This window comes from Telopea speciosissima, chromosome 4 (genome assembly GCF_018873765.1).
Source record: "Telopea speciosissima isolate NSW1024214 ecotype Mountain lineage chromosome 4, Tspe_v1, whole genome shotgun sequence".
Lineage (NCBI taxonomy): Eukaryota > Viridiplantae > Streptophyta > Magnoliopsida > Proteales > Proteaceae > Telopea > Telopea speciosissima.
In genome coordinates this window covers 63,894,019-63,905,647 of record NC_057919.1, presented here as the reverse complement: position 1 = coordinate 63,905,647, position 11,629 = coordinate 63,894,019, and the positions used below count along the sequence as shown (strand labels likewise).

Genomic DNA, 11,629 nt, shown 5'->3' with positions numbered 1-11,629 from the left:
TTCCTTTCTGTCCTCAATTCTCACTCCACTCATCTCTATACTTCACCTTTTTTTTTTTTTTTTTTTTTTTAGGCATTGGGCGATTTTTTTTCTCTTTCAGTTATTTTTGTTTGTCTCAAATTAGATTATTAGATCTCAATTGTAATTCACTCTTGTTAAATAATAAGAAATCACATTTTCCTTCTCAGTTATATTATTTATTGAACATACATATTCTGATTATTTTATCCTAAATTAACCAACCTGGGAATATGATCAGATGGTCCAATCAGGAAAAAATTTTGCTGCTACATTTCTGCTACAAGGCTAGCAGCCAAGGAAATGGAATAATTCACTATCCCTTTGGGTTCATAAATACCCTCTTAGTTTTTAGTATTTTCTAAAATACCCTTTAAGATCCCATTTGCTTGGCTGCCATCCGTGTAGCAGGAACATTCTTGCTACTAATGTAGTAGCAAAATTTCATTCATCCAATCACCAAGTCTATCTCTAAAATATTCCAAAATCACAATATTGTGTCACTTATTAATGTGATACATACATAATAATGAACTGCATGCACATTAATTTGCAGTTTAATCTCACAATTACATGACATATTCATCAAAATGATGCCATGCATGATGAGGGACAAAAGTCATAGCTCATATTATTTAACCTTTTCTTTTATATTTAAAATTGGACCGAGTGATCAGGTATTTTGGATCATACTAAAACCCTAGGAGGGGTTTGTGATCCCTAGGATGGTGGGTGAACCGCTCTCTATAGGTGGAGGAAAACTTTGCCCTGTAATATTTTTGAGTTTTTTTTTGGGGGAAATTTATCAGCGCCACCCCTTGATGTTTGCTTATATTTTAAGGCACACCCACTAACTACCATAATATCAGCATCACCCCCTGCTTTACCAAACTAATTCCACACAGGCCCCCTACCGTTAGTTAGGAGCTATTAAGTGATGATGTCAGCAGCTTAATATTTTTTTAAAGACATTTCTACCCTTATTAGTGGGCAAAGTACCTAATCTATGTACCCTTTCAATTAGAACACCCACAAACCCTTCTTCTTCCTCACACTCAACCAACGACCTTGGAGAACATCCACTGCAACCAACCATCTTTTGAAAAGAGACTTACTCCGGCGACCAAATCTGTCATTCTTTGCTTATTGCTTGTTTCACCACTGAAATGGGTTTTTGTTTCTCTTTTCCAACGATGTTCTGTGTTTCAGGTTAGTAAAGGACCCGAAACCGTTTTGTTTCTTCTTCTTTCTGCAACACCATCCGCCTCTTCTTCCTCCTCCTCTTGCAATAATAGAGGTGATAGATAGGTCGTACGTTACCCATGATCATCGTCTCATTCCTATTTCCTCCAGCTCCAGTTAATGACGAAACGAGAGAAAAATGAAATTCCCCCCACAGCCCAAAAATCAAATTTAAAATTATTCATATTCACTTTAATTATTCATTAAATTAAGAAAGTAGTGGTTGAAAGTTGAAGTCTCAAACTACCAAAATCTAAGAATCCATCAAGAATTCCAGATATACTATCTATTCTACTAGCAGAGATACTTTCCCTTTTGTTCTTTCGCAGGTTCCGAAGTCTTCGATGGGCCATGGCGGCATTGGCTACGGTGGGTGATTTTGGGTTGAACACGCCAGTGGCGTTGATGAGGTATGGGAATGGGTATGGAAAGTCTGCTCTGCGTGGTCGAAGAGGGTTGTGTGTGTGTGAGAGAGAGAGAGAGAGAGAGATCAAATTTCGGAATTCCAAAATATCCAATGATCTCCGATTCAAAAGTATAATATTCAGAGGGCTCATCCGACCAGACAAGAAATCTCTAATTGTCAACAAAGTTGTTTGCTTTTTTGAAACGCCCCCACAGCAAGAAGAGGCAGTTATCATTTGAAAGGAAACACCCCCACCCCAAAAGGACGCCCTTGTTCTCTTGGCAAAACGCTTCAAAACATGAGTTGCTGATTTGGATCTTCATGGTTTCCTTATTGTGGCTTTACCTCCTACTGATCATGTAGTTACAATATGTGATGGCTGCGATGATAAGTCTATTGGTGTTGTTAGTTGGGCTACGGATGTTTTTCTGATACACAGTTTAGATTTGTATCTATGAATTTGACTATTTAGGAGATGCGATGACACAAAAAACCTACCAAAACCATCCTGATGCAATATCACTTAACTGGTTGGACTAACCAGGCAAAACTGGTTTAACCCAAGATTTTGGTCCGACAAGGGTTGGAAGTAGTATATTAGTTTATTTGTTTCAATCTTTTCTTTGTTGACTACATAGGAGTTGGATAGAGTTTGAATTGGAGTTGCAAGTTATATCAATTTTGTAGTTAGAATAAGAGTCTAGTTATTTTTCCCTTTAAATATTTGCATTGTAACTAACGTGAGAAAAGAGTGAATAGTGAATTGAATAAAAGTTTATTGGGTTTGATTTGTGAGAGTGTGTGATCTTTTTCCCCTTCCCCTGCAAGCCAAAGGATCAATCTTCTTCCCCATCAACATTCCCTTCCCTATCAATATCAATATCTCTCATCTCATTCTTTTTCCAAATTCCTTTTTCCCATTACTGTTCTGTCGACAAACCCTCCCCTTCCATCAATCTAATTTCTTCCCTTAACAACACAGTTGCTTCCTTTATCTCAAATTTGATTATTCGGCCTACTTGCATCTGAGATCCTTAATCTGGATTTTCGGATTGCATCTCGTCTTGCATGAGTTGCAACTGGCACTAGCTAAGAGTTTCCAGAAAGTATTTGGGTGGATAATGCTGAGATTGTGAGGTAAATTCAGCTTGGAATGAAGGTTGGTTTTAGGATCTTTTCCAAGTTTTATTGTCTATTTCTTCTTTGATTCAAAAGATGAATATTGATGTAATTTGTAAATACTCTTATGAAGTTTCTGTAGCTCATAGAGTTACTAATACGGCTATTAGAACTAGGAAATCTTTGTAGTGGATGTAAACATTCATGAATTTAATTTCCAGTAAATTTCTTTTTGTTTCTCATAAAAAAAAATGTAGGTATTAACAAGGGCAGGCCATATATTGAACAAGCTCATAGACTTGCTACGAATGCTACGAGTAGTAAAAGTACAGTAGATATTACCTGATAATGTATATTCTTTCCTCTTTGTTTAATGCATGTCTTTCTTTCTAGGACGACGGTAGAAGACTGCCCCTACAGAATTAAAGGATTTCTTGCTCTAGGGCACAGTCTGGGTCTGGAAGAAACAGCAAGTTTCTTAAGCCAGATGACAAGTGGGATTTGAATGAGCTATACATCTCAATTAGACTACAGATTTTACAAACTCATAGTCAGCTTGGATCAAGGAATGATTTGTAAACACAACAATTTCAACAGACACTTTACATTTCAATGATCGAACAAGGTACTGAACTATCTACCAAATCATTATTTTACAATGCTAACCTAAGGAAAATCTGTACAATGACCTACTGTGTAAACATTAGTGAGGTTGCTTGCACTACTTGCGTCCTAACCTTATTAAGTGCTGCTCATGTTTTGCTGCAGCAGCTTTATCTGCTGCTTCACGCTTCATTGCCCTCTTTGCTCGTCTTCCAGTTGAATCATTTGCCGCCACTCTCTCTTTCGGACCACGTGATGGACCAGCATCATGGCCCTGGAGTTCACGGTGTACAGGCCTAGCTTCTTTTCGCCCTGCTCTCACATAACCATTATCTCCCCACCTACGGTTACCAATATGAAGATTTGAACTGGTACAGTAAACTTCTTCTAGATCTCCATCTTCATCATCAGTGTCATCATCATAGTCCTGCTCTACATATTGATAAATATCTTCCAATTCATCATACACCTCTTCATGAGCCTCTACCTTTAATGGTATGAACCAGGTTGCTCTAAGAAGAAGACATACACTCTCCTCAAACATGTAATCATGGATTCTGTCAAGGAGGAGAATAACATTTTGGTTAACAGAAAAATAGTAGTGGTTCCAACTCACACATAGATACCAACTAATACCTTCCATCCAGTGACCTATGAACATTGAGAAACTCAAATGGAAACTTGCATTGAGGGCACAATTGCTTCTGATTGTATGTGGCCCATCTAAGGATGCATGTCACGCTACATATAAAAAATTCACAGAAATAGTTAATACTCTTAACTGGATGGAAGGTATTAAAAACAAAAAGGTCAATACCTAAATGCACAAGCCTACAAAGAAACAAAAACATACGAAATATGCACTTCCCACCCAACCACACCTCTTCATGCATGTTTTATTTGATATGGATGAGCACAGAATGTTTGCACATCGAGGATCCTATGACATGTCCAGTTTATTCATTATTGGAGGCTGTGAATATCACAGAGAAGATAGGGCTCTAGAATTGTAGCTAAAACTAGCACATTTCCTTCTTTTAAAATGTCTACAACCTTATTAATTATGATATTCATATAAATAATTCCTATGAAACCATTAGAGCAGAAAAAACTTTAATTTCTGTATGTCATGTTTAGAGATTTGTCCAGCTTTAGTAGTTCTTTTCCTTCATTTCCCTTTACAAACTAGGGTTAGATGTAAGTCAATAATCTCTCATATTCATCTTTCCCACTTCTATACAATCCTACCAACTGCAAAATTTATATAACCCGAGCACCTAAAATTCCTAGGATGGGGAAAAGTAAATCTTGTAGTCAAATTTGAATATATTTCCATTACTATGTATGAGAACCTGTAGAAAACCTAGGACCTGTAACCAGTAACTTGAGAGAGAAGAAAAGATGAGGAAGAGGAGAGAACTGTTAAACTTATCAGTCTCCCTCATAATGCTTGTATTCATAATCTCAAATTACAATAGAAAGGGGAACTCCTAAGTCCTAATCAGATTAGGAATTCCTAATCATGATAGGATTCCAAGTTACAATAGGAAAAGAACTAGAACTAACAACTCAAACTGAAACTAAGACTAACAACTCACAGTAGAATTAGGACTTGACATAATTAGAAACTAGGACTCCAACTAGGACTAGGAAAATAGAAGATACACATATCAACCAAATCACTGTTCATGTGAACAGTGTCACATGAACAGTGCTTCAACACTCCCCCTCAAGTTGGCGCATACAAGGTATCAATGCCCAACTTGAACAAAATGAGAAGAGACTAAGTTGCAACAGAATCCAGCTTGACAGATGAATGTAGCTCCCAAATAAACCTTCAAGAACTTAAAATAATTGATCTTCAAAACCTGGACAGACATGATCAGCAAACCGGGACTAGAATTTCTTCAAAAAAAAGGTAGCTTTTAACGATCTTCAATAGCTAACCAGTGATGAATCTCAGATTGTTATAATGACATAAAATTTTGAAGTTAAATAACTAGAGCAGCAAGTAGCGGAAACAAGCTGAATTAGGCAGCAGAAAAACACTTTATCAACCCAACTGAAAGTCCTCAAATAGGCAACAACCAAATATCTCCAATACTCTTCAATACTTCAATCTCCCCCTTACAACAAACTCAACCCAATAACGAAGGATACCCAATGGCAATGGCAGAGAAAACTGATCTTCTATGTTTTGCACCAATGTTCCTACAAGTTCTGTGTTCTGCAATGTCTGCAGGTATACTGTACATAATCCCCCCCCCTCACGTGTAGTACACGTGGACATAACAGAGATTATGTAAGAGGTAGGGCAAAAACATAATATTCCAGATTTTTCCAAGAGGTGTTAAGAGTAATGGAAAAGGAAGAAATGACAAATTAGAGAATACCATTAACTTCCAAAGGGGTTATGGGCATGTGTCAAATGTAATGGGATATGAAAGGAATTAGAATTATTGAAAGGGAATGGTGTTGGAAAAAAAGGATAGCATGACTGTAATTTGGTGGAATTCCACTTTTTAAATACAAACCAAGCCAAAGGGCAAACTGGTAATAAACCAGAATTTTCAAGGGTCAATTGGGTAGTCAAATAGGGGAATGTATTAAATTAATGGCAGTTCCGTAAATAACCAGTATTTTGCAAGGGGAATGGCAGAATTGTAAATAACACAATTAAAAAAGAGATGGCATAGTTGTAATTTAGATGAAATCTGATTACAAATACCACCCAAGGCAAAAGGGTAATGTTGGAATGAGCAGTAATATAAGGACAGAGGTAGATAAGAGAAGATGATAAGGGCATAAAGGGAAACTTAAAGAATAAAATAGAGTAACTAATAAAAGAACCAAGTCTCTTGAGTCATGCAACTAGAGAAAAGTAAGAAAAAACATTCTTGATAAATCCTGGACCAAAGGATATGGCAACACGTGACATGGGAAACCAACTCATAAAAGGAAAGAATTGATCGCAAAAGGCAAAGAGTTTTGACCATCTTCTACCTCTTGACAGTCACGGCTTTGAACCAGCGGAAACAGAGAGGCGGTAACTAAAGGACCCATTGATGAAGGTTGTCTTCAAACTTCGAACCAGCAGCCGACGGATCTGGTTCAGATACGGTAGATCGAGATGGATCAAGATGCAGCAGGTCTTCTACTTTTTCGATCAGCAAACAAAAGCAGGTCCTTCAATCTCCTCTGATAGCGAAAGCAACCCACAGTATCAAATCGATTCAGCAAGTAGAAAACCAGAATTTAATTCCACAAACAAACCTTCGATAGCAATCGAAGTAAACAACAGCAGCGACAATTGATGACTCGATCCAAATAAAATTTCCCACAGCAATAATCAACCCTGGAAACCAGAAATCGAAGAACACCTTCTTCTTTGTTCACTAGCTTCTCAGGAGGAGAGGACCAAGTCGAACCGAGAAACCTTCGTCTTCAAACCGACGGTACGGTAAAGTAGGGAAGAGTAGTAGTCCAAAGGGAAGAAGAAAACCACAGCTACTGCAAACACCATACAACCAGAGCACCAAACACCGCAACCAACCCAACAGGAAATCAATATGTAAATCAGCAGGACCTTTTTCTTCTAAAGAGGACAGCACTTTCAACGAACAGAGGTTCTTCAGATGTTGGTTCGATTCACACAACAGCAGTCATCTTCTCCAACAGAGTCACTCCATGATAACAAAAATAAAAGGGCAGTAATAACAGCCCCATCCCCAAACAAAGAACACAGCCAGCAGAAAATTGCAGGTGGATGTCCTTCTTCTTCCACCTTTGAACCAGTCTCCAAAAAGGAACAGCGGCAAACAACCGACACATAAACAAGGCTTCGAACTTTTAATCGACAGCCATAGCAACAAAAATCAAACAAAAAACTGAATATCTATAAACATGCAGCAGCGGTGACGGTGGCTGCTCACCACACCAGAGACCTTACACGACTCTCAAACCGGCAAGACGATAATAACCCAGGGTAACTTCAGACCATGAGCTCTGATACCATGTAGAAAACCTAGGTCCTGTAACCAGTAACTTGAGAGAGAAGAAAAGATGAGGAAGAGGAGAGAACTGTTAAACTTATCAGTCTCCCTCATAATGCTTGTATTTATAATCTCAAATTACAATAGAAAGGGGAACTCCTAATCAAATTAGGAATTCCTAATCATGATAGGATTGCAAGTTACAATAGGAAAAGAACTAGAACTAACAACTCAAAATGAAACTAAGACTAACAACTCACAGTAGAATTAGGACTTGACATAATTAGAAACTAGGACTCCAACTAGGACTAGGAAAATAGAAGATACACATATCAATCAAATCACTGTTCATGTGAACAGTGTCACATGAACAGTGCTTCAACAGAACCTTTATATGTGATGCATTTATTTTGTTTTGTATGTTTAGTTCAGTCATTTCATCCAATTTAAGCAGTGCAGCTCTTCATATTTCGATCCAAACTTCAGACTGGAGCTAATTCTTTCAATAGGTCAAAAATAGAAATTACTGTTTTCATTTCCTTTTTCCAAAACTTCCAATTGTTCAACTGAAACAATTACTAGGTATAAAATTGGAAACATGTCAAAAAAACAGCAGCCAGAAAGAAGGGGGTAAAAATTGAAGCGCTAGGACTCAGTATAACATGTCTATCATCAAGAAGCTAATGTCAACTTTGTGCTCCTCATTTCTTAAGAAACCAAAACTGTGCTCCACAACTGATCTGAGCCCTGTTACATGTAACATCATCTGTTTGAACCAAGGCAGTTCCTAATCCAATATTTAATTGAATTTATCTAAATTTCAAGGAATTGAATTTTTTTTTTTCTCTTGAAAAGAATTTTAAGAAATCTGAAGAACAGAGAGAGAGAGAGAGAGTCAAGCCTCAATCCTTCACAAAGATTTAACCATTCATGGTTTTACAAGATAGAATGATGGGTCCAGCAAAAATAAAGATTGGACCATAAAGGATTGCATTTAATCAAACCTTAATAGGGTTTTTATATGAAGAATTACATGCAACTAAGTCAAACTACCTACTTCTCAATTTATCCTAAACTATAATATGATATATGATAGCAACAATGATAATGACGAACAAAAATGGAAAAAACCAATGAGGCCAGACAGGAAGGTTGTAGGGAGGTAGAAGAAAGCCCGAGATGAAAAGAAGATAAGACCATCCATGATACAACGACAATCAAAATCAAAAATAGGAAAAAGGTAAATTGTAACATTTTTATTTATCCAATAATTCAAAAACAAAAATTTGATGGAATGGATTGAGATGTTAGACATGACAAACCAGTAAGCATGCTCGCAACCTTTTACAAGAGCAGTCTCCTGAAGTGGTATCTTCTCCAAGCAGATCGCACAAAACCCATAATTGTCACATACCGTCAAGCTTGAGCTTGACATTCCACACTCTATTCCCTTCACACCATCACATACCTACGAGAATTTATAATCCAGAAATTAGGGCGAAAGGAAAGAAAACAAACCAGAAAGAGCAAAATTTAACATAAAACCCAAATCATAAAGAAAATTCAAACCCCAAAAGAGAGGGACAGGGGGGGGGAAAGAAGAAAATGAAAAAATTGGATTCTTGAAGAGGGTCATCAAGATCCGCTTTTTACATAAATAAATCCACAAAATTGAGATCAAAGAGAGAGAGAGAGAGAGGAGTACCTGTTCTTGGATAGGAAGGTTGGAAACGCCTTTCACCTGCTCCATCAAGATTATAGTGGTGAGAGATGTTGGGCAGGAGGAGAAGCTCAGAGAAGAAGAACGAAAGCGAAAGAAGAGCTTACTACTTAATTCGCTCGATCATTAACCAAAGGGGTATTTACGAGCAGAAGAGAGAAGAAAAGATTCTGAAGAGAGACGACGGACCCTACTACGCTCTCAGTTCTCAGCGGTGAGAGAGAGAAAAGCGGAAAAAGATAGCCAGCAAGAGCATATATATATATATATGAACAACAAAAAAAAGATACCTTTTTCCTTTATTTTATTGCTAAATAAATGCTTTGAATTTTATTTTCGTTTAATTCCATCTCATTTTCAATCTTTTAATACTACGAATAAATAACTAATCATGACTAACATGACTAAGTGAGATACGCATCAGATGGCTGACAAAATATAACTTTTTGGACCCTTGGAAGTTGGAACACTACCAACCATTAACACCGGATGGCTGTAGAGGAGAGGCGGTAAGAAGGGTTACAACGTCAGCGATTATTTTATTCTGCTTTGTTGTCCTTTTTAGTTTTTGTTTTTTTCTAATATGAAAGTGACACGTGGCATTAGAAACATGATATAGTTGAAACATATCCGACCGACAGAAAGGAATTAGTTGACCATCACATCATGCGGCCCCACAAATAGGACTTCTTTTCTTGCGTTGATCTCATATTTCTTTGACCCCACTTTTCCCTTGAAAAACAGCTCTCAACTCTCAACTCTCAACTCTCAACTCTCAAACTCCCAACTCCCAACTCCCAACTCCCAACTCCCATCACAGGCACAGCGGACAAAATTTGCTGCTACACAGAATGTTCGTACTACAAGGATGACAAGAAATGGGATCTTAAGAGATATTTTAAAAAATATGAAAACTAGAAGGGTATTTATGAATCTGAAGGAGAATTAAATTATTCCATTTCCTTGGCTGCTAACTTTATATTAGCAAAATTTTTTCCCAACACAGCCCGCCCCTTCAAGAGGGGGGATGAATTCTTGGATTTCTATTATAAAAGGAGACCTTATCATCAAGCCAATATAAAGGCGGTACGTCCCATGTCCACCACCTTTTTTATGTGTCAAAGGTTCAAATCAAACTGAGTTGACTTAATGGCAAGTTGAGGTTTTGATGAAAATTAGAGACTAATAAGACTATGAGACTATGAGAGGATGCATGGTTCAAGTCAAATGTGTATATGTTAATACATGAGATGATATATAATTGACAGGAGAGGATTGGGCACGCCACTGGCTTTATTGGAACCAGCTAGTTGTTGTGCCCTAGTTAGCAAAAATGGAGTATTACAGTACGGATTTTAAATATGTAAAAATTTACAAATAGACGGTCAAATAAAACGGTCAACAAAACAGAAAATAGACAATACGGGTTTTAAATGTTTATATTACGAAAAAAGGGCACTATTCTCATATAAATTGAGAAATTTTTATTTGAAATACATGCTTCTAATTTCGGTGTTCGTGCATTGACCTTGCGTTGAAGGTGATATCATGAAAAATATAACCCTTCAAATCATCTTTACGTTGGTAAAAGATTCAGGTCGATCAGAGTTTGGGAGAGAGATATGGTCACTTAAGTCAAAGGTCTTAAAAAATGCCAAAAAAATGAAAACGTGTTTTAAACGTGTTAAAACGGGAATGCTTGCCGTTTGTCTTTTTCCCCGTATGACAAAATGTGTTTAAAACTATAAAAAACTGAGTTAGGCTTAAAAAATTGGCACATATCCTATACCAAACCAATATCTATCTATCCAATAGTTGGGTTGAACATTATCTTTCCATGCAGCAAAACGTAGGCGGGCTCTTGTCTGTATGATTCCCCCCTTTTTTGTTCTTGTATGAATCAAGCTCTAGATTCAGAAAATAGAGAAGGGAATTAAAAAGACACTGTTTCAATTGTGTTTTAACTAACTATGATCAAAACTCAGCTTCATCGGGCTCAGAATGAATTCAGACTCGCCGACGCAAACTTGCACCCGCAGATGGAAGCATTATTCCTACAAAATAAAACAAATAGAAACTAGAAAGTGGTCTAAACGCCCTTCATAATGCTCTAATGACCAAAGAGAAGCTTTTCATGTGACAATGGCGCCATGGATTCCAAAAATCATTTATTTTTCAACTACCTCTTTACAGTTCCGGATCTTTAAGCTTGCTTTCTGCATGATCATTTATCCATATATGGGAGGGAGAAGAAATGAGGAATAATATAGGTTTTACAGAAAACTCCCACTCAAGCCATGGTGGAAAACCTCTTCATGACTCATAATTCTCTATACCAGAAATGCATCCCTCTGGCAACCTATTAAGAAGAGGTGCTTTGGATTTTTTTTCATAACCTTTAATATAATAATAGGAAGGGACCTCATAATTGAACTCTTGGGTCATCGTTACATTCCCACCATCTAACGAGGAAGTGGAAACTATCCTCCCTGTGGCTGATCATCTGAAACTGATAGTATCTATGCCCAA

At 37.2% G+C, this 11,629-nt stretch overlaps 1 protein-coding gene across 1 annotated transcript; it reads right to left on the bottom strand.

Annotated features, from left to right (window-relative positions):
- Positions 1–3,357: 3,357 nt before the first annotated feature.
- On the bottom strand, positions 3,358–9,106 carry LOC122659704 (E3 ubiquitin-protein ligase RNF13-like). The gene is made up of 4 exons (XM_043854810.1): positions 9,083–9,106; positions 8,703–8,845; positions 4,025–4,129; positions 3,358–3,945 (listed from the first exon to the last, which is right to left on the bottom strand). The coding sequence occupies exons 2-4, from the start codon at positions 8,813–8,815 to the stop codon at positions 3,507–3,509; spliced, it is 657 nt and encodes a 218-aa protein (XP_043710745.1). The 5' UTR covers positions 8,816–8,845; positions 9,083–9,106; the 3' UTR covers positions 3,358–3,506.
- Between the last annotated feature and the right edge of the window lie 2,523 nt (positions 9,107–11,629).

What these genes read in the sequence shown, in the direction of transcription:
- LOC122659704 (XM_043854810.1), bottom strand. Translation starts at nt 8,815, where the DNA reads ATGTCAAGCTCAAGCTTGACGGTATGTGACAATTATGGGTTTTGTGCG. An exon ending in GGTTGCGAGCATGCTTACTG is followed by an intron (nt 4,130 to 8,702) that starts GTTTGTCATGTC and finishes TTTTATATGTAG; the next exon opens with CGTGACATGCATCCTTAGAT. An exon ending in CATAGGTCACTGGATGGAAG is followed by an intron (nt 3,946 to 4,024) that starts GTATTAGTTGGT and finishes CCTCCTTGACAG; the next exon opens with AATCCATGATTACATGTTTG.